This window comes from Cordyceps militaris, assembly GCF_000225605.1.
Source record: "Cordyceps militaris CM01 unplaced genomic scaffold CCM_S00002, whole genome shotgun sequence".
NCBI lineage: Eukaryota > Fungi > Ascomycota > Sordariomycetes > Hypocreales > Cordycipitaceae > Cordyceps > Cordyceps militaris.
Genome location: NW_006271970.1, coordinates 4,771,637 through 4,791,555, shown reverse-complemented (window position 1 = coordinate 4,791,555; position 19,919 = coordinate 4,771,637). Strand labels below are relative to the sequence as shown.

Here is a 19,919-nt window from a genome sequence, read left to right as displayed (position 1 = left end):
CTTCACCTTTCAACATCAGACGTCGCGGTTGCTCGGCTGCTTGCGCAGGCTTTAACAAGCTGTGTCCATCCTTAACCGCGCTTGCGTCGGGACCGCAGGTAATAGCCCTCCTCCATGCCGCCCATGATAACGTCGCTACCATCGCAGGTCACCTGCTCGGAGGTCACCCGCTCGGACGGCGGTGCTGCTTCCATGGGTCGCTTCTCCTTTTGATCGGGGACCCCCTTGCGCGCTGCTCCTTGTCTGTGCGGGCAGCGACTCGGCCCAGCATTGACGGGACTCGGCGCCCGCCGGGGCTGCTGGGGGCGGCCCCTCTTCATGCGGGGCGGGGTCTGCACCGGGGTCGCCGTGTCGGGCACCGCACCGGGGCGCTGGCGCGGGCGTATCGGGGCGATACAGTCCATGGTCGTGCGGCCCGCGCCTGCAAAGTAGTGATTCAGGCACTGCGCAGCGGACGCTCGCTCATACTGGTCCTCACGGTACAGGGCTTCGTAGTCTGGGTAGTAGTCGTTTGAGCGGACGGCAAGGATGATGTCGGCGTGGACATTAAGGCCGGGAAAGGGCCATCGTCTGGCGCGCTCGGGATGATAGTTTTTGAGCCAGATAAGCGTCATGCCTAGCGCCCAAATGTCTACCTTGCTGCCTTGCTCCATGTTGGCGACGATTTCGGGAGCCACGTAGCCGAGCGTGCCTGCTTGCTGGGCGGGCGAGCCGTGATAAAGCGAAAGGCCGAAATCGGCGAGCTGGAAGCGATACTCCCCGTTTTCCTTGTCCAGTACGGTGCACAGTATGTTGTCAGGTTTCAGATCGCGATGCGCAATATTTTTACAAGCCAGAAAGTCAAGCGCCATGAGGCTGTGGTGGAGGACCTGATCCGTAAGCTCAGCGGTGCGTCTTGTGCTGGGCTGGGATAGGAGCCACGAGAGAGAGCCGTCCCTCCATGGCATATACAAGCATACTTGGCGGCCGAAAAGGGTCGTAACGTGAAGTAACTCGACGATATGGGGCTGTATCCACGTCAGTGGCTGCAGTGTATCCCGAAACACATGTGTGTGCTTACATGTGGACTCTTTTGCAGCATATCGACCTCTTTGCGGATATGTTTCCGCTGTGCTTCCACTTGAGCAGGGCTACCGTCCTGGATGGAGATAACCTTGACAGCCATAACATGGCTGTTTGATAGGTCCAAAGTTTTGTACACAGATCCAAACGCGCCACCGCCAATCAACTGGCGGCTTTGGACGTCTTCCTTAATTGGGTTTGATTGATGGGTTCGCATCCTTAGCAGGTAACCTGATTCTTCCTCGCCCTTGTCGATAACTGTATCTCGACGGGAAGTATTGAGAAATGTCGTCGCGTTACGTGCGGCCTCGTATTCGTCCTGGGCCTTGGCCTTCCTCAATGCGGCGTCAGGAAGACACCAGACAACCCGAAATTCATAGCCACGGATACTGAGTGCGTAGTTATACCCATAAGAGAGCGCGGAGATGTCCGTAACAAGTTTGCGATGATTTTCTTCCTCATTGAGCTCAAGTATGTGCACATCGGTCGATCGAGGTCGTTGCACTCGCATCATAATATTGGAGGTGCAGGGGTAAAATTGAAAGTCAACGTGAACTCGGGAGGCTTTCGGGTTAAAAAGTATCAAGTCAGCATTGCGACCGACTCGGGTTATGATAGTAGCACTAGTTTGCTTTTGAACGTGGTAGCCGACTTCCAAGCCTAATAAGCCACCGTCGCAAGATGGTGAGACGTGTTTCCGATTTTGTTCACGGTGTAGAAGGTCGATGGCTTCGCTGTTGACCGGCACAAGATGAAAAAGAGTTTGGGGATTCCGGTTAGGAGGCATCTTGTTCGCCCCGCGGCTTCTAGTCTTGTCAGATCTGATGGGCGAGACGGGCAGAACAAAGGAGTGAGGGGGATGGTACTAGATGAGGCGGCCAGAAGCGCCCGCTTCCAAGACCCCCATTGCGACAGAGAAGTCACGCGCATACTCAGCTTCTAATTAAAGAATGCATGAGTAGTTAGTCTGCACAAGGCTCTGGGTTCCGTATTGGGGGTCTGGTTGTTGGACATCTTTTGATATCGGGCGGCTAAGGAGGGCGCAAAAGGTGGGCGTGTTGTGATTCTAGACCAATCGGAGACTTGCACGTGTTGCGGTTGGCTGCCGCCTGCGTCGGAGGAGCCATTTTTTAGGGAGGGGGCCACCAATAGCACAAGTGCTACTGCAGTACTCCGTAGGCTGACCGTTGATCCGTTGATGTGACAGTTGTGACGGGTAGGTATACTAATGACCTAATGACAGCTGTGACGGGTACGGGTAGGTATACTAATAATGACCTAATGACAGCTGTGACGGGTACGGGTAGGTATACTAATAATGACCTAATGACGGGTACTAAGGTGGTAGTGCCAGCCCTCGCCACAACGGGTGGGTGGTGGCAGGTGGGCGGGCGGGCGGGCGGGCGGGCGGTAAACAGGTACCTACTTAGGTACATACAGAGTGAGGCCTGTTTTAGACAGGGTACTAGACAGGTCGCTTTTTTTCCCCTAATTTGTACAGTAGGGGGACAAAAGTTTCGCGTCAATCCCCACCGCGCCCTTATGGTAGGGAACACGGAACTTTTGGCAACCCACTGTATCACAACGCTGTTGACGTCTCTAACACGGCTTATAAAAAATATAGAGGTTTTTTAACGCATAGTAGCAGCCTAACAGCGTTGTGATAGGGGAAAATTACATGTTGAGTGGAAAACAGGCCTCACGCGCGTAGGTACGTACCTACCTATGTGCATTAGAGCCTGAAACTAGCAAGTAAGTCTTCCTTATTTAATTCTTTTTCCTTCATCATTCTCATCTTTTCTTTTTTGAATAATTCTTAACATTTTTTTTCTTGCTCATTGTATTCAACATTGTTATTTTTCTCGTGTTATTTCATTCCCCTCCAATCCTTTTAACATGTAAGACAGTGTGTAACTGGCCTGTGTGTGGCGCCTTTTTTCTTTGTCACCCACCCGCCAGGATCCGGCAGCGGACCTTGTTGCCGATTCAGGCCAAGAAACAACAAACACGTAGCTGGCTCTCATACTTTATCCCTTTCACGCACCCAGCTGCGTCGCGAAAGAATTCCTCCCCAACACAAACCACCATCTGCTTCATCGCGGCTCGCTCCTACACTAAGCAGGTTTCCACCGCGGCATTCACAATGCAATCTCCGGGTGACTACATACATATGCAGCGAGCGATTCAGGCCGCGACCACTTCAACTCTCGAGGCCTTCGAGGCCAACCCTGCGCTCCTGGACAGGGCGAGGCGGCGCTTCGATCACGACTCGCCGCCGCCATATAGCCCCTCTACGGAGTACGACAGCGACCCGACACTAGGCATGGCTGAGCTGGCGGAGATGCAGGACATCCTGGAACCGCCTCTGACCGACGAAGAGCTAGAACTGGTCGCGAAAAGGGCTGCGCCGTTCTACGAAGCTGGTTCGCGTCTCGCTTTGGACTACGAGGCCGAGCTGGAGCATTTGGAAACGTACTACACCGCCTACAAGGTCATTCCTAAACTTACCTACCTTCTCAAATACCGCGTGACAAACCCGCGTCTTCATATCATCGCGCGCGCAGCTGTTCGAAAACGCTGGCAGGCACTTGGTGTGTGGAATGACAGTTGGGGATTCATCAATTTCAAGCTTCGCTCGCACACGGGGGATGGGACGGCGGTTAGAGACGAAAACGGCCAGCCCTGGGCGTGGGCATGGAAAGCAGAAGAAGCACCGCACGGCGAGACGCATCCCGTTTGGCGCGCAGTTCGCCTCCGCCGCGGGCAGCCCCGGGGGGAGTGCCCGGTCCCGCCGCCTCGCAGCAGGCTGACCAGCAAGAGCTCCCATGACGAGAGGGAGGCGTTCATCACGTCCCGGCCTTGGTTCCAGTCTATACTCTGTAATATAGAAGAGCGCGTACGATGGGAGCGGATGACGGTTGTGCAGAGAAATCTAGCTTGCATGGCCGGGTGGAACGACAGAACTACACGCGCTCGCTGGGAGGAGCGTGGCATCTGGAAGGAGGAGTGGAATACGGCTCGGATGCGTGGCCGTCCCGGCTGGAAATGGCGGCATGAAAGCCCGTCGCCCGAACCAGAAACATATCTCCAGCACGGACAAAACATTGAGCAGGATATGTCGCCTTCGGAGCTCGAGGAATATGAGAGCATCGAGCCGGAGCTTCCCAGTGAGCCCCCGTCGGCATACTGGGGTCCCTGGCATCCTGGCAACGACGATGAGCAAGATCAAACGCCTGCCGAGGCGCCTCCCCAATATACGAAAACAGCAGCCAATCCCGAGTCGGCGAGAATAAAGACGCCGCCGCGGTGCGGGCAGCCTCCCGCCAGAGTCCAGAAGCGAACACGGAACTCGACACCGCCGGTGGGACTTCGAAGGAGCAACAGGGCTGTCATCGTGCAGGCTAAGAAGCAAGAGAAGCTGGCCGCGCAGGCTGTAAAGGAGAAGGAGCTCGCCGCCGAGGCCGAGAAGAAGAGAGAGCTCGCCGCCGAGGCCAAGAAGAAGAGAGAGAGAGCTGCCCAGGCCGAGAAGAAAAGAGAGCTCGCCGCCGAGGCCAAGAAGAAGAGAGAGCTCGCCGCCCAGCCCAAGAAGAAGAGAGAGCTCGCCGCCCAGGCCAAGAAGAAGAGAGAGCTCGCCGCCCAGGCCAAGAAGAAGAGAGCGCTCGCCGCCCAGCCCAAGAAGAAGAAAGAGCTGGCCGATCAGAAAAAGGAGCAAAAGCAGCCGACACAGGCAGCCAAGACCACCACGCGCGCCCGTACCCGCGCCGTGGCGGCATCAGAGAAGCAGACATTAAACGAGGCCAAAACGCCAGCGAAAAGTACCCCGCCCAAGAGAAAGTGAAATCGCCCTCGTCGTTGAACCGACGGCCATGTACACTACTACTTTTACGACCACCTATATAACAGCTCGCAGCATCTCATATCGGCGTTGTCACCATCACCAGTGCACCTCTTTCCATTTCCATAGCATAATAGAGTTTTTTTATCCAAAAAAGCACTTGTCTTTGTCCTTGTCTTGAAATTCGGCCAGTTAGCGCTCGATCCCTGTCAGTGTCGTCTCTATCTCCTGCGTATCAGAGCGCGCAGAGATAACCAAAACCCCAGGATCCACCACCAACCACAGAACGGATCCTTGGCCTCGCCGCCGCCGTAACTTAGCAGCATTCACATGTTGTCCAACTTTAAAAATCAAAATTATACAGTGGGCTAGTTAGCACGCATAACACACACATTTAGCCCATTGCTTGTCTTTATTTTTATTTTTTCTTAATTTCTCCTTTTTTCAGGCCCTGGTGGCTGGCTGGTTTATGCATGCCGGCATCACCACTCAATCTTGTTGCATCCTTCTCTTATCAGTTCCCAGCCGGCCCCCACATGGGACCGACGAAGTGCAAGGCCGACAACCACCCCCCCTCCCCCCGGGCTGGTTTGTTATCTTATCCTCCGCAAAGCTTTGTTGGCGCCGATAACTCGAATGTATTTCTTTGTCCTGTCGCAGGTTGTGTCGGGCGATGTCGGCTCTCGACGCCCTGTCTCGTCGTGGCGGCTGGGCTTGTCAAAAAGATGAATGGTTGATGGTGTCCGTCGGAAAGGAAGCTTATCTCTCCATCTCTCGGAGGCGGCGTCTATAAAAAGAAGGCCCCCTGGCCTGGCCTTGAAGGTACAGAAACACAGAGCTACCATTCTTCACAAGAATACCAGATCTTCGCCGGTGAATCCTGCCACCATGACACTGACAGTGCCTCCCGCGTTGAGCCAGGGCTACGGCTATGGCATCATCCTCGGCGTTGGCTTTGCCTTTGCCTTTTTCATGGTAACGCCCGTCCATCATTTCCCAATACCATGGCGCGGCCCATGCTGACTCCGCGCAGATCACCCTCACGCACATCCTCAAGCGCTACAACAACGAGGTCGTCACCTCGGAAATGTTCACCACGGCCGGCCGCACCATGAAGTCGGGCCTGGTCGCCTCGGCCGTCGTCTCCTCGTGGACCTGGGCCGCGACGCTGCTCCAGAGCTCCGGCGTGTGCTACCGCTACGGCGTGTCGGGCCCCTTTTGGTACGCGTCGGGCGCGACGGTGCAGATCCTGCTCTTCGCGACGCTCGCCATCACGCTCAAGCGCCGCGCGCCCAACGCGCACACCTTTCTCGAGGCCGTCAAGGCGCGCTACGGCACCGCCACGCACTTTGTCTTCATCCTGTACGGCGTCATGACCAACGTGCTCGTCTCGCTGATGCTGATTGCCGGCGGCGCCGCCACCATCAACGCCCTCACCGGCGTGAGCGCCGTCGCCGCCATCTTCCTCATGCCCATCCCCGTCGTCGCCTACACCTTCATCGGCGGCCTCAAGGCCACCTTTATCACCGACTACATCCACGGCCTGGTCGTGCTCATCATCATCATCATGTTCTCGCTGACGGCGTACGCCACCTCGGACATCCTCGGCAGCCCGTCCATCGTCTACGACCTGCTCGTCAAGGCGGCCGAGGCGCACCCCGTCGCCGGCAACCAGGGCGGCAGCTACCTGACGATGCGCTCCTCGGGCGGCGTCACCTTCTTCATCATCAACATTGTCGGCAACTTTGGCACCGTCTTCCTCGACAACGGGTACTTCAACAAGGCCATTGCCGCCCACCCGGCGCACGCCCTGCCGGGGTACATCATCGGCGGGCTCGCGTGGCTGCCCATCCCGCTCGTGACGGCCACGACCATGGGTCTTGCCGCGCTGGCGCTCGAGTCGAGCCCGCGCTTCCCCACCTTCCCGAGCCGCATGAGCGAGGCGGACGTGTCGGCCGGTCTGGCGCTCCCGTATGCCGCCGTGGCGCTGCTGGGCAAGGGCGGCGCCGCCGCGACGCTCGTCATGATCTTTCTGGCCGTGACGTCGTCCTTCAACTCGGAGCTGGTCGCCACGTCGTCCATCTTCACCTACGACATCTACCGCACCTATTTCCGCCCCAACGCCGGCGGCAGGAGCCTGATTTGGATCTCGCACATGTGCATGGTCGTCTATGCGACCATCATCTGCTGCATCTCGGTCGGCCTCTGGTTCAACGGCATCTCGATGGGCTACTTGTACCTACTCATGGGCGTCCTCATCTCGGCGGCCGTCATCCCGGCCACGCTGACCCTGCTCTGGGATGGCCAGAACAAGATGGCGGCCCTGCTGTCCCCCATCTTTGGCACCGCCTGTGCCATTACGGCCTGGCTGGTCACGGCGAAGAAGTCGTGCGGCGCTCTCACAATCGAGTGCACCGGCTCCAACACCCCGATGCTGGCGGGCAACGTCACTGCCTTGTTTGCGCCCCTGGTCATGATTTCACTCTGCGCCGTCGTCTTTGGCTTTGACAAGTACAACTGGAAGTCGATGGGTCTCATTCGACAGGCCGACGATCACGAGCTCATTGCAAGCTCTGGTCTGAGCGAAGAGGCACAAAGAGAGGTCGAACGCCGCGCGGTCAACCAGGAAGAGGAAGAGGCACAGTTGTCACGCGCATTCAAAACCTCAGTCACCGGCACTGCCATTCTGTAAGTTTCAAAGTCTCACTGCTCCCGTTTGATACTAACGTTGTTCAGCGCGGTTTCGCTCCTGGTCCTCTGGCCAATGCCAATGTACGGGTCGCGGTACATCTTTTCAAAGTCCTTCTTCACGGGCTGGGTGGCTGTCGGTATTGCTTGGATTTTCCTATCGCTGTTTGCCGTCGGTATCTACCCGCTATGGGAGAGCAGAGAGACGCTGATCAAGGTGACGACCATGATGTTGCGTGGAGGCCGTCTGCCAAAGCGGCAAGTCATCGATGGCGAAGCAGTCAAGGCGGAGGAGACGAGTGGATCTGCGACGCCTCGGGATATGGAGGAGGAGTCGAAAAAGTAGAACGTGTACGGAGTAGCGATGTAAGGAAAAGTGATTAAAGGCCATTAGCAAATTGTAAAATGGAAAACCGCGTACTAAGAAAAAAAGATGAGAAAAATGGTAGATAAGAAAGAGATCAGTTATAATTGGTGCGTAGCAAACCGAAAAAAAAAACGAAACGCATTACGCGAACTGGTAGCCCAGTATGAGAATCGAACTCATGATCTTCTCATGTCACCGTATTAATACTAGTGAGACGCTATACCACTTAGCCAACCGGGCTTTGTAGATGGAAATAGGTCGGCGTATTCTGTACTATGTTCTAAACATGCGGGTCCTCGCTTCACAGACTTCGTTTTGCTTCTACATACACCAGTTGTTCCTGGTTGAATTTCCCGATGCTGGTCTCAGTCGACGATCTCAGCCGTCGCGCTAGCCCAGCCCATCATCGATGTTCTCGCCATCAGTCGCCGCGGTGCCCCATCGCCTTCTTCTTCAACCCATCCGGTCACGCCCCATTGATCTAGGCCGAAAATGGCCTTTGAATGAGCCCTCTATCGGCCGCTATACCTATAATAGCATTCTTATTTCCTTCTACGGAGTACTTGTTCGTGATTTATATCTTTAAAATGCTGGCGACTCCATTTCTGGCTTCTCCATGTGTGTCCCCCTCTCTTCTTCCTCTCGTTCTTTGACTAGGCGAGATCAAAGCCCAGGCCAAGCCCAGAGGGCTGCGAAATAGCTCCAAGCCGCTATTCAAAACGGCCTCTCCCTTGACAATTCAGATATCAACGCCGAACCTGTGTTCAAAGACCACGCGGACGGCAGCAAGCCTAGCTATGGGGCCATGATGATGGATTGACGGGCGTAAGCCATCTCGGGAACCTCGGCGTGCTACTCTGCTAGGCAACATGCTAACTTGTCCCGACGCATCATCCCGACCAAGGCTCATCATGTTTGCTTCCAGCTCCCGAAGCTCTTCAAGCTGACACACACAGAAAAGCAAAAGAACTCATCAATAGTGGATTTCCGGCCGCTCGTGGCACCATGTAGAGCTCTCGTAAATCACGCTCGCTGACCAGGCGGCTCATCCGGTTCCCACACCAATTCCCTTGTTTCCCTCTCCTTCATCTTTCTGGCAACAAGAGTTTCCATCTTTTCCAAATCACCCACGTCGAGCATCTCTAGTCTCTCTTTCCACGCATCCTCAGGTACCCCGGGTCCAAAAAAGCGCGGATACAGTCTTCGCCAAAATATATCATCAAAGGCGAAGTTCTTTCGCGCCGCATACATGACCCAGAAGTCGCCATTATCCCAGCTTTCACGCATATGCTGGGAAAGGCGCTGGTCCTCACACAGCATGCCAGACGCAATAGCCGCGTCTTCGCTCGCCGCCATGGCTTTCAAAAACGTGGGCAGGCGGCGTTGAAATATTTTTTCCCAATCATCTAGCCCATATGGCCAGTATTCAGGCTGTTCAAGAATCAGCCACCACGGTGGAGCGAAAGAAAACTCGACTGGCGCGGCATAGGAGAACTCCAGATCCACGACGGCGACGATTTGTAGATCCTCATCAAGAAGGATATTCGAAGGCCGTAAATCATCACACCATAGCCTAAAAGGTCCAGAGCTATGCATTGCTGACGAAAGCGTCTTCTCCCGTGCAAGGTTATAGAAAAGATGCCTGGCGATAAACTTGCGCTTACCATCTTCCTCCGACTCAACCGCATCGTTTCGCTGATAGGTTAAATGGTCAAGATGTAACTGCGCAAGTCTTTCAAAGTAGTCTGGCGAGGCTTGGAATGTAGACTCGGGTAATTTCGCTCGCGGGAAGGATCCAAGCCGTATGAGTTCATTCATAAACATTGATAGGGGCCGTTGGGTAACCTCCCATGTACAGTCGTCAGTCTCTTCGAAAGCGCCTATTGCTGGGAATTGCAGCCTAGACAGCTGGAGTAAAATGTCCGCCACCTGTCGATATAGCTTTTCAAGCTTGGCCGGGTTGATATTAGGGTCAAGGTATGGCGGATCTTGGAGACTTCGCCCTGGAATGTTAAGTGCCTGCCCCATATCGGTGTGATGCTTGACGTATTCCATGATGATAAATGGCCCAAGCTGAAGGGGACTCTCTTCTCTTGATCCCCAATGGAGGATGAAAGGGACCGGTATAGTTGTTTTTTCCTGGATTAGCTTCATCGTGGCGACCTCATTCTGTATCTTCTCTTCAGGAAACATTGTCGTTCCAGCTTTCGGGAATCGAATCACGGCTGAGCCACCGTCCTGAAATTCCATACGAAATTGGGCATTGAACGAACCGGCCTTCAGTATGGACAAGAGGGTAGGAGTACCGCCACCGCGATGCTTCACGATGAAACGGCCGATGGCCATGAGAGTGGACTCTTGAACCATGAGCTTCCGCCACTCTTCTTCCGTTCGCTCACTTGCCTCAAAGGCAACATCATCAAAAGGTGTCTGGAGCCGCATGATGGATCGCAAGATGTAGCACAGGGTAGCGGCAAGGGCTAGCAATAGGGGACGCAGAGTAAAGTCTGCTAGGTTGTGGTGGTGTATTGTCACGGCCACGGCGGGAGAGCTGGGAGCCCCTTAAAAATGTACTGGGGGGTGCCGACACCTCAGGAAATGCCACTAATAATAATGCAAAAAACTACAGCACCTCTGAAAAAACCCTGGCTTCTACTAAAGGGCCTGGCTGGCATGTAAGCGGATGTATTCCGTTGTTCTAGAAAATCGTTGGGCAGACGGGACGACTCGTCACTATTTGCTTTCAACGTGATCGGTGCCAACATGTAGCTCGCCAACTTGTATATTCAAAGATGTGGCAAGGCCATTTATTATTTATATAGTTATTATATTATATAAGTTCTAACTAGTAGTATAGTATATAAGATATACTAGGTAACGGGAGATCGTTCCTCCGGCTTCCGGGCCGTCTGTCATCACACACATGCTAGAGGAAAGTCAGGATCAATGCAGATTTCATGGTCTCTAAATTTCAGCTTCTGATGTAAGCGAGGGTAGCAGCTGCGACGCCACCCTTCACCGATCATAAGAGGGCTAAAAGAGGCCGCTCACGATCAAGCTCTGGGGCATGGATTTCTATGTATTAGACGATGGCGACTTTCGAGCTAAGCCTTATCAGTTGGGATAAAGACCGATGACCCCGACACCCCGCCGTAGGCCGAGCATTGGAAGAAAAACCCGCCGAGAGTTTGCGACCACCCGACTTTGCCTCTGCCAGCCCAACACTGTCGCCGGCAGACGCTGTTGACCACGAGCGGATCCACGCGAAACGACCTATAGAAAAGACAACAACAAGCCCGCGATGCATCCTGCCGCCGTCGCTGCCATGCAAGAGGGCCAGTCAGCCGACGGCGTCGCCTTCCGCGCCCGGCCGGGCCACGTCCACCGCACGTGGGCGCGCACCTTTTCATCGCGGCCCGAGCTCTACATCCAGCCCGAGACGCTCGCCGAGGTGGAAAAGATTGTCAGCCTCGCGCGGCGCTGCCGCCGGCGCATCGTGACCACGGGCTGCGGGCACTCGCCGTCGCACATGACGTGCACCTCGAGCTGGATGGTGAACCTCGACCGCTTCGCCCAGATACGCTCCGTCGATGCCCAGACGGGGCTGGTGGTCATGGACAGCGGCATTCGGCTGTACGCGCTGGGCGAGGCGCTCGCGCGGCACGGCCTCGCCATGCCCAACCTCGGCAGCATCAACGAGCAGTCGATTGCCGGCGCCATCTCGACGGGCACGCACGGCAGCAGCGCCGTCCACGGCCTCGTGTCCGAGGACGTGGTGGCGCTCCGCATCACGCTCGCCAGCGGCGCGACGGAATACTGCTCGGCCGACGTCAAGCCGGACCTGTTCCGCGCCGCGCTGCTGTCGCTCGGCGCGCTCGGCATCATCACCGAGGTCACGCTGCGCGCCGTGCCCGCCTTCACCCTCCGCTGGCAGCAGACCATCGACACGGACCGCGCCATGCTCGCCGCGTGGGACGGCGCGCTCTGGACGCAGACCGAGTTTGTGCGCGTCTGGTGGTTCCCGTACACGCGCCGCGCCGTGGTCTGGAGGGCTGAAAAAACGGACGAGCCGCTGCGCGACCCGCCCCGGAGCTACTACGACGGCGCGCTGGGCTACTACATCTACCACAATTTACTGTACGCGGCGCAGTTTGTGCCGCGCATCCTGCCGTGGGTCGAGTGGTTCGTGTTCGGCATGCAGTACGGCTTCGCCAACGGCGCGACGACGGGCGCCGTGCAGCCGAGCCGCCAGGCGCTGCTCATGAACTGCCTGTACTCGCAGTTTGTCAACGAGTGGGCGCTGCCGCTGGCCAGGGGACCGGAGGCGCTGCGACGGCTGAGCGCCTGGGTCAACCACCTGACGCCCGACGACCCGGACTACGTGCCGCACAACATTCCCTTCTCCGCCGACGGCCTGTACGTGCACGCGCCGGTCGAGGTCCGCGTCAGCGACACGAGCCTGTCCACCGGTGCGCGCCCGTTTCTCGACCCGACGGTGGACGACGGGCCGACGCTGTACCTCAACGCCACGCTGTATCGCCCGTACTGGCGCGATCCGCCGTGCCGTGCGCGCTACTACGAGGCGTTTGAGTGGCTGATGAGGGACATGGGCGGACGCCCGCACTGGGCCAAGAACTTTGACACCAAGCGGGAAGACGTGGAGGCCTTGTATGGCGACAATCTTGACAAGTTTAGGCGCGTGCGCGATGAGGCGGACCCGGAGGGCATGTTTGTGGGCGCGTGGCACAGGGAAAAGATTCTTGGCAGCGGGGAGAAGCTGGCGCTGGAGGAGACGGAAACGTCGAGGGAAAAGGTATTGAGCGGTGGATTGATGACGCATGGGCAAATATAGATTGCAACATGGACCTACAATCAATGTATACCAAAAGTAAGCGCTTGTGGTTGGAAGTTAGTGTTAAGAGCGACCAGATGTGGAGAAAATAGCAACTCCAAAGGATCTAGAGTTATAAAGAAACTAAATAATAGAGGAAAGGTCAATAGAATAAGAAAGATTAGAATATTAGTGTCCAGTAGCGCCAAGCGCAGCCAGTAGCCCGCGTGAGCCAAGACAAAGAAAACTCGGGATAGCTTCAAATCCCACGTTTATCAGAACAGCAAAAGAAAAAGAAGGGGTTTGACCGGGGATTGAACCCGGGACCTCTCGCAAGCTGCTTTTAACAAACTCAGGGTGTGCCCTAAGCGAGAATCATACCCTGAATGTGGGATTAGCATATTGATTCTGGTTTAATGATAATGCGACCTTCTCAAGTCTCGGATCGAGGCTGAGGGGATGCGCATCTTTTATCAAGATTTGACATACACTAGACCATCAAACCATGGACATCGAAAGACGCCCTAATTGGTGACGGGTGGCCGCGTTATTTTGTCATATTAACTATTGATACTCCACACACACTCCTCGCTAGACCCGTCACGCTATTACTGGTATGGGTCACTGAACAGGATCTATACGGTTCCTGTATGCTACTAAGAATCTGTGTGCTGTCTCGTCGTTGAGATCGGGGGAATCGTATGTGGCCAAGTATATGACAGAGACACATTCCCAAGGCCGCTCCTACAGCTAGTGAGGCTACCTTTCTTCACTCAGGCTAACGGTGAATTTACTCAGGTGCCTATAATCTAAATCTTTCGCATGGCAGCCGATGAATTGACGAGAGAAATAATGGCACCGGGTGCAGGCGCTGCGATGGCGCAACACTTGCGGCTGGCGACGGGTCTCCTTGGCAGACGCACGATTTGTACTCGTGTCTCATGACTACCTCATCCATCTCGAAAATTGGTCCTTGCCGTGGCAGCATGTGCGCAGGGTGTTGTGGGAAATTTCACGCGAAAGCTACCCTGTACATGGCACCGTCGTCGTAGTGCATGTCCTAATAAGTATCCGTAGACGGGATGAAAGACTATCTTTCTCACTGATGGTATTTGAAACCCACTCTCGTGTGTGAGAGTCTTCAGGGTCCAACGCGTGCCTTTTTTCTTTGTCAATTCCAGTGATTCATGTTGCCGAAGCTGTCGTCTTGCTGCCTTGTGTACCGCTTACCGCCAACATCACAATGCGCGCCACCCTACATCCCTCACAGGAGGGAGTACTTTTAAAACCTGCCTCAGAGGTACAGTAGCAAAACTCTTGAGTGCTGGCCAAGACATCATATTGCCGTTGTAGATTAATTTTAGACCTCGACGTGGGCGCGGGTGTTTACGTCTGTTCACGTTTCCCCGCTACGCGCGGCGCGCGAGCCTTGGACGCGATCCGGGATCTCGATTGGCCCACCAAATTGCCGCCAATAAATATATATCCGAGTCGTAGCGCATATCTTTCTGCAGAAATGGGAGTAGAACCATCATCGAAACATATCAATCGAACATTCGACCCAAGTAGGTTGGGGAACTCGTTCAAGGGCTTTGCCATGCACCAGCTCCTGGGGGGCAACAGCGTCGACGGGTATTCGTCTGCTTTTGAGCATGTTCATTGCTGGCACCCTGATTCCATGCCTTTATTTTTTTTTTCCCTGCGCAAGAGCGTAACCGAGGGCAGTCTTTTTTCCGCGGCATCTCGACCTGCGGGCAAGGCCAGAATTTCCTGCTTCTCTCGTACAACGCGTCAGCAACGAGAAGTAAACATGCCAGTCAGATACCCGATGAGGCTCTTCGCAACCCGAGGCTGGCTAAAATGAGCAAGAGGTGGATGGATTTTAGAGGTCAAGACAGTGCAATGACCTGCTGCAAGCAGCGCTACCGCGGCAAACCAACACGGCTGGTTGATGTAGATTGCACCGTGCTTGCATTTAGCTCTAGATTTGCTGTACGCTCATGATTGATTACCTAGACAGTGAACTGAAGAATCATTACCATCGCACAGTACCAGTATTTTCTCTTCGTGATTTAGCAAACTCCAGCGAACATCTTGCACAGGTTTCAATGCAGCGGACATATCCTGCTCGCTCGCTCTACTCCCGTTTCCTTTTTTGAGCCCGTTTTGCCTCCTTCACCCCCCTTGCTTCCTCGAGCATCTTGCTCACTGCGGTCAAAACCGCATCTTGGACTTCTTTCTTTAAATTTGCCGGCGCATTGGTCCTTTCGTCCTTCATTCTCTCTAGAGTGCCCAGTATTCCATCCATTCTTAGCTCATGCGCAGCCAGCTTGTCGAGCAGGGGTTTTTGCTTCTCCAAAGCTTCCTCTAGAGCTTCTTTTGTCCGGTCAAACTCGAGACTCAAGTTGTTTACTGTTGTCTGCAAGCCCCCGATAATTTTGTCCTTCATGCTGTCCTTCTGCTGCTGGCTCTCCAGCTGTGCGGCTCGAAATTGGACATCTTGCTGGATGATCTTCTTGTCCTGGCTCTGGACGATAGCCGGGACGATATTCCATATGCTCTGTACGGACTTTATCTGGTCTTCGGCCGCCTTGACTAGTTCTTTGCGAAGTGTCGACTCATCAATAGTCCAGTCCTTGCCGTACTCGCTGCCTTGAGGGTTTTTCTTCTTTGACTTGGAGGACGAGTCAGAAGATGAGGAGCTGTTACTATCGTCTGAGGAGCTGCCCCAGTCGTCATACAAAAAGTAGCCAAGGTCATCGGTAATTCGAGTGTCACAGCCCTCGTCAACACCAGTACCCTCTTTTTCCTTGTCTGCGTTCTCTTTCTTGACAGTATCCTTGTCGGCATCCTCTTTCTTGGGTGCCTCCTTGTCGGCCTTCACTTTCTTGGGCGTCTCCTTGTCGGCCTTCTCCTTTTCAATGGCGTCCTCGCCCTCCTTGCCGCCCTTCTCACCTTTACTCTTTGCTGGAGTTTCAGTGAGGTCCATATCCTTACCCTTGCCCTTGCCATCCTTCCAAATCTGAGCGAGGGTAATGATATCCGGGAGCTCAGCGGGTTCAAGTTTGGTCGGGTGCTGCTTCACGTACTCTGCATGGTCAGCCATCCTGTTCGTCACATTTGCCACTTTCATAGCGCTGGCAATCTTGTTTTTCAAGTCATTGTTATCAATTGTGACATTGCAGAGCATCCAATGGACAAAATGAATCTCCTTCGTCACCCAGCGCGTGCCGTTATTTCGATTTCTCATACGGCGGTAGATCCTATTATCCCAGGTACGTCCTCGTTTGCTCTCCCAACAGTAGTAGTCGTGCTGCTTGATTCTGTTTACGTAAAGATGCTGCTCGGTAAGAGACATATTGGCGGCGTACGTCTGATAGTAGCGTACAGCGAGATCCGCGTAGACTTCGTGTCCAGGTTTGATACCGCGAATATCTTCAATATCGAAACGAAGTATCGGATTTGGAGCCATGATGGATATCCTTAGATTTTCTGTAGCGAGAAGTAAGTAGCAGCATACATTAAATGACGATAAATACTCACAATAATCTTGCAATTGATAGGCACTGTTGAGTGTTGAGTGTAGAGAGAGGAAACAGAGTAAGTAAACTCCAAAGTAAGCGGCAGGGGCTTAGAACGCGAGAAAACAAAAACGAAAACAAAATCTGCGGCGTTTGCAGGCTTATAAGAGCGTCTGCAGGCTGCTGAGGGCGTTTGTAGAATTCCGAGGGCGGTTATCCTAACCTGTTATCAGGGTGATATGGGCAGATATCAGAAATGCGCAAGTGGGTTGTTAAACAGAGAGTCATTTGATGGTCTGATAAAAAGGAAAAAAAAAGGCTGAAGTTGAGAGTAGCTGAAATGTAAGATACACCAAAGTCCCCATCGCCGCGAACCTACCCATCACATATGCGTGCGAATTAACTGTTCAACACAAACAGAGAGGTAAGAGAAATCGACTTCATTCAGAACAAAGCGCAAGTATTCCACAAGTGGTATTTTTTGTTGTGCTGTTTCCCGCGAGCACACAACCCGTGCCAGCCGCTGTATAGTCTGCACCTCACCCTATCATCCTCATGAATCATCCAACGATAACATATCCCACATTGTACACGTCCCATACATCCCTTCCCCAACATCATCTTGCGAGTCTCCTTTCCGTGCGACCCGCACTCATCCGTTCACAAGCGCGGGCATCTAGTCCAGGGTGCCCGCCAGCGCCACGGCGCTGAATCTCAAATCACCACCGGCGCCCTCCAAGAACCTCAGCGGCCCCAGCGCGAGGCCCTTTTCACTCAGGACATCCTCGTCCGACGCCAGCGCGCCGAGCTGAATCGGCCCCTTGCGGCGCCCGTCCAGCTCGTACAGCGCGCCGTCGCTGCCCTTGACAAAGCACACATAGTGTAGGTCCACGTCGTCGTGCGCGTCCGGGGCCTGCGTGGCGCCCTGCTGCGCCGCGTCCTTGTGCGCCGCGGCCAGCGCGGGCGTCTGCTCGAGCAGCCTTGCGCGCTGCGCGGGGTCGAGCGGGATCGATTTCTGGAGGAGCTCGTCGAGCGTGGAGCCGGATTCTAACACCCCCCCCCTTTGTCAGCGCGCACACACACACCCGCAAAATCTGTTCATTCGCTTGCACACGCACCGATAAACTCCCTTGCCGGCCCGTTGCACACGGCATGTAGCAGCCCCATCATGCCGCAGGCGTTGCGGATCGTCTGCCGCCACCAGACGACGGGCTCGGCGCCGTGGCCGGCGTACTCGGCGACCAGGCTGTCGGCGGACAGCCGCTGGCTCTCGTAGGCGGCGCTGACGGGAAACACGAGCAGAAGCGCGAGGGCGGGCCGGGGGAGAAAGGCGAGCAGCTCAGGTTCGGTGAGGGAGTAGACGTCGTGCACGGCGAGGGCGGGGGACACGCCGAGCTTGTGTAGGAGGTTCGTCATCAGCGGCGGATTCGCCTCGAGGGGGATAAAGGCGGGCGCGTCATTGCCGGGGTCGGGGTTTACGTTGGACATGGTTGCGGTGTGTGTTGTGTGTGTTGTGTGTATGTTAAGTTGATGTTGGAGGGAGCTTGGAGCGGGAGCTTCATCATGGTGGGGCAATGACGCCGCCGTCTACCTACACTGTTGTGACTAGGTAGTTTCCTAGGTAAGTAGTTGATCGGCAAGACACAGCAAAGAAAAGAAGCAACAAAACATCTTATTAGTGACCCGGGACACTACCACCTAGTGATACAGCTCCAACGAATACACATCAATCAACTCCTCTAGCAAACACCTCCGCTGCCATGCATCCATCCACTGTAGTACAACAGTCCTTCACACCCGACTCCTACCATGCAACCATTCTCAAACAAAAGCCTCGCTGCTGATGATATAACCCCTTGATAATACTCTGCAGTCTAGGCCTTGGAGGGGCGGCCGCGGCGTCTGGGCTTGGGCTTCTCTTCTTCTTCCTCCGCACCCTCATCCTCATCCTCCTCGACTGGCTTGGACTTTTTGGCCCTGGTAGCAGTCTTGGGAGCGGCCTTGGTCTTTTTGGCAGGAGGAGCCTCATTCTCCTCATTCTCCTCCTCCTCGGCCTGTGTGGACTGTCTGGCTCTGGGGGTGCTCTTAGGGGTAGCCTTCTTAGCAGGAGGAGCCTCATCTTCGTCGTCCGCCTCCTCCTCAACCTGCTTGGACTTTCTGCCACGAGGTGCAGTCTTGGTTTTTTTAGCAGAAGTATCTTCCTCTTCTTCCTCGTCCTTGGCAACCTTGGCCTTTCTGCCGCGACCGATATTGGCCTTGGTAAGGGGAGCATCATCGTCGTCCTCGTCGGCAACCTTGGCCTTGGCCTTCTTTGCAGGAGCCTTGGCCTTTTTAGCCGGTGATTCGTCATTGCCATCGTCGTTGCCCGCCTTGGCCTTTTTGGCCTTGTTCTTCTTGGCAGGGGGCTCCTCCTCATCCTCCTCGTCAGCCTGGGCGTCTTTGCCCTTGTTCGTGCTGGCGCGGCCGCGCTTCTTGGGTTTGGGGTCCTCCTGAAAAGTTAGCATGGCGCGCGTCATCGAGCGAGGGCTCATACCTCATCCTTCTTTTCGAGAGCAGCCTTTTCCTTGGCAGTGAGACGGATACCCTTCTCACCCGGCTTGTTCTTTTCAGGATCCTGACAGAGTTAGCTAGACAAAAAAAATCGCGACGACGCACAACGTACACCCTTGAAGTCCTCGGCGTCAATGTGCGCCTGCTTCACGCAGCGACTGACTTTTTCCTGCACCTCGGCGTTTGCCCTAGACTTGTTAGCGGACGACTTTTGGCGGTTCGAGGGCGACATACGCCAACTCATCGTAGCCGTCGAGCTGATCAAAGTCCCACTCATCGTTGCCCTGGCGGCATTGGTCGTGCAGGCGCTGCATCTGCTCGCCCGACACGCATCCCCTGTTCTGTGAGCAGTGAGTGACTGAGCGAGCGTGGATGACTTACCAATGCTTCCACGACCAGCTGCCGCGGTCGTCAATCTCAACCCAGGTGCCGAATCGAATCTCGCCCTTGGTAATCTTGACGGCGGCCTTCTTGCACACCGTGTCCTTGCACCCCGCACGGTTATTGGGGGAGATTTCTGAACCTGTTAGTCGCCGAAAGTACATGGTTATGCGCAAAGGGCCTACCGATGCGATATTGCGGCATCTTGGCTGCTGGAGGCGACACTCCCGCGTTGCGCAGGCGGTGTTGATGGGCCAAGCTAGACGCGACTGGTAGCGGTCGAGTAGAGAACCGCGCGGCTTGATACCGTCCAAGCTGTCAATGCTGAATGAATATCTGTTGGAATCCAAGTTCCAGCTGGCGAAGAATTGCTTGATGGTTCTGTCGCAGGGCGTCTGTCAGGTGAGTGCAAGGAGCAAGTTTGCGTTGCAGCAGGTGCCGACCGCGACGCCCCGCGCGTTGGGGCAAATTACTGCCAATCTGCCACAGCCTACTACATACTGCATTGCATGCCTGTACGCGTAACAGCAACAGCAGCCGAAAATATTCCTGTTACACTTGACATAGTTTTTTTTTAATATATAAATTTAAGAGTCGGTGTTTGAAATCTAACATCATCTATCAACTGTGTATTGTTTCCGCCATGTGTCCTGCACAATACAACACCTGTATTGAACACTGTAC

The 19,919-nt window shown here is 54.8% G+C and overlaps 8 protein-coding genes across 8 annotated transcripts; 3 read left to right on the top strand and 5 right to left on the bottom strand.

The window, feature by feature from the left end:
- Nucleotides 1-71: 71 nt before the first annotated feature.
- Nucleotides 72-1,849, bottom strand: CCM_03423 (Protein kinase-like domain; the record flags this gene model as incomplete). Its single annotated transcript, XM_006668574.1, has 2 exons — nt 72-1,007; nt 1,061-1,849. 2 exons carry the CDS (start codon nt 1,847-1,849, stop codon nt 72-74), a joined length of 1,725 nt encoding a protein of 574 aa, XP_006668637.1.
- Nucleotides 1,850-3,205: 1,356 nt separating this feature from the next.
- On the top strand, nt 3,206-4,900 carry CCM_03422 (uncharacterized protein; the record flags this gene model as incomplete). The annotated part of the gene is made up of 1 exon (XM_006668573.1): nt 3,206-4,900. One exon carries the CDS (start codon nt 3,206-3,208, stop codon nt 4,898-4,900), a length of 1,695 nt encoding a protein of 564 aa, XP_006668636.1.
- An 885-nt stretch (nt 4,901-5,785) lies between these two features.
- On the top strand, nt 5,786-7,931 carry CCM_03421 (urea active transporter; the record flags this gene model as incomplete). The annotated part of the gene is made up of 3 exons (XM_006668572.1): nt 5,786-5,872; nt 5,931-7,585; nt 7,634-7,931. The coding sequence occupies 3 exons, from the start codon at nt 5,786-5,788 to the stop codon at nt 7,929-7,931; spliced, it is 2,040 nt and encodes a 679-aa protein (XP_006668635.1).
- A 1,044-nt stretch (nt 7,932-8,975) lies between these two features.
- On the bottom strand, nt 8,976-10,394 carry CCM_03420 (Protein kinase-like domain; the record flags this gene model as incomplete). The annotated part of the gene is made up of 1 exon (XM_006668571.1): nt 8,976-10,394. The coding sequence occupies one exon, from the start codon at nt 10,392-10,394 to the stop codon at nt 8,976-8,978; it is 1,419 nt and encodes a 472-aa protein (XP_006668634.1).
- Nucleotides 10,395-11,253: 859 nt separating this feature from the next.
- On the top strand, nt 11,254-12,804 carry CCM_03419 (sugar 1,4-lactone oxidase, putative; the record flags this gene model as incomplete). The annotated part of the gene is made up of 1 exon (XM_006668570.1): nt 11,254-12,804. One exon carries the CDS (start codon nt 11,254-11,256, stop codon nt 12,802-12,804), a length of 1,551 nt encoding a protein of 516 aa, XP_006668633.1.
- Nucleotides 12,805-14,920: 2,116 nt separating this feature from the next.
- On the bottom strand, nt 14,921-16,255 carry CCM_03418 (uncharacterized protein; the record flags this gene model as incomplete). Its single annotated transcript, XM_006668569.1, has 1 exon — nt 14,921-16,255. The coding sequence occupies one exon, from the start codon at nt 16,253-16,255 to the stop codon at nt 14,921-14,923; it is 1,335 nt and encodes a 444-aa protein (XP_006668632.1).
- Nucleotides 16,256-16,980: 725 nt separating this feature from the next.
- CCM_03417 (ubiquitin hydrolase L3) lies at nt 16,981-17,792 on the bottom strand (the record flags this gene model as incomplete). Its single annotated transcript, XM_006668568.1, has 2 exons — nt 16,981-17,351; nt 17,423-17,792. 2 exons carry the CDS (start codon nt 17,790-17,792, stop codon nt 16,981-16,983), a joined length of 741 nt encoding a protein of 246 aa, XP_006668631.1.
- Nucleotides 17,793-18,178: 386 nt separating this feature from the next.
- On the bottom strand, nt 18,179-19,439 carry CCM_03416 (Zinc finger domain-containing protein, PARP-type; the record flags this gene model as incomplete). The annotated part of the gene is made up of 6 exons (XM_006668567.1): nt 18,179-18,793; nt 18,838-18,918; nt 18,967-19,042; nt 19,089-19,190; nt 19,236-19,371; nt 19,421-19,439. 6 exons carry the CDS (start codon nt 19,437-19,439, stop codon nt 18,179-18,181), a joined length of 1,029 nt encoding a protein of 342 aa, XP_006668630.1.
- Nucleotides 19,440-19,919: the final 480 nt, after the last annotated feature.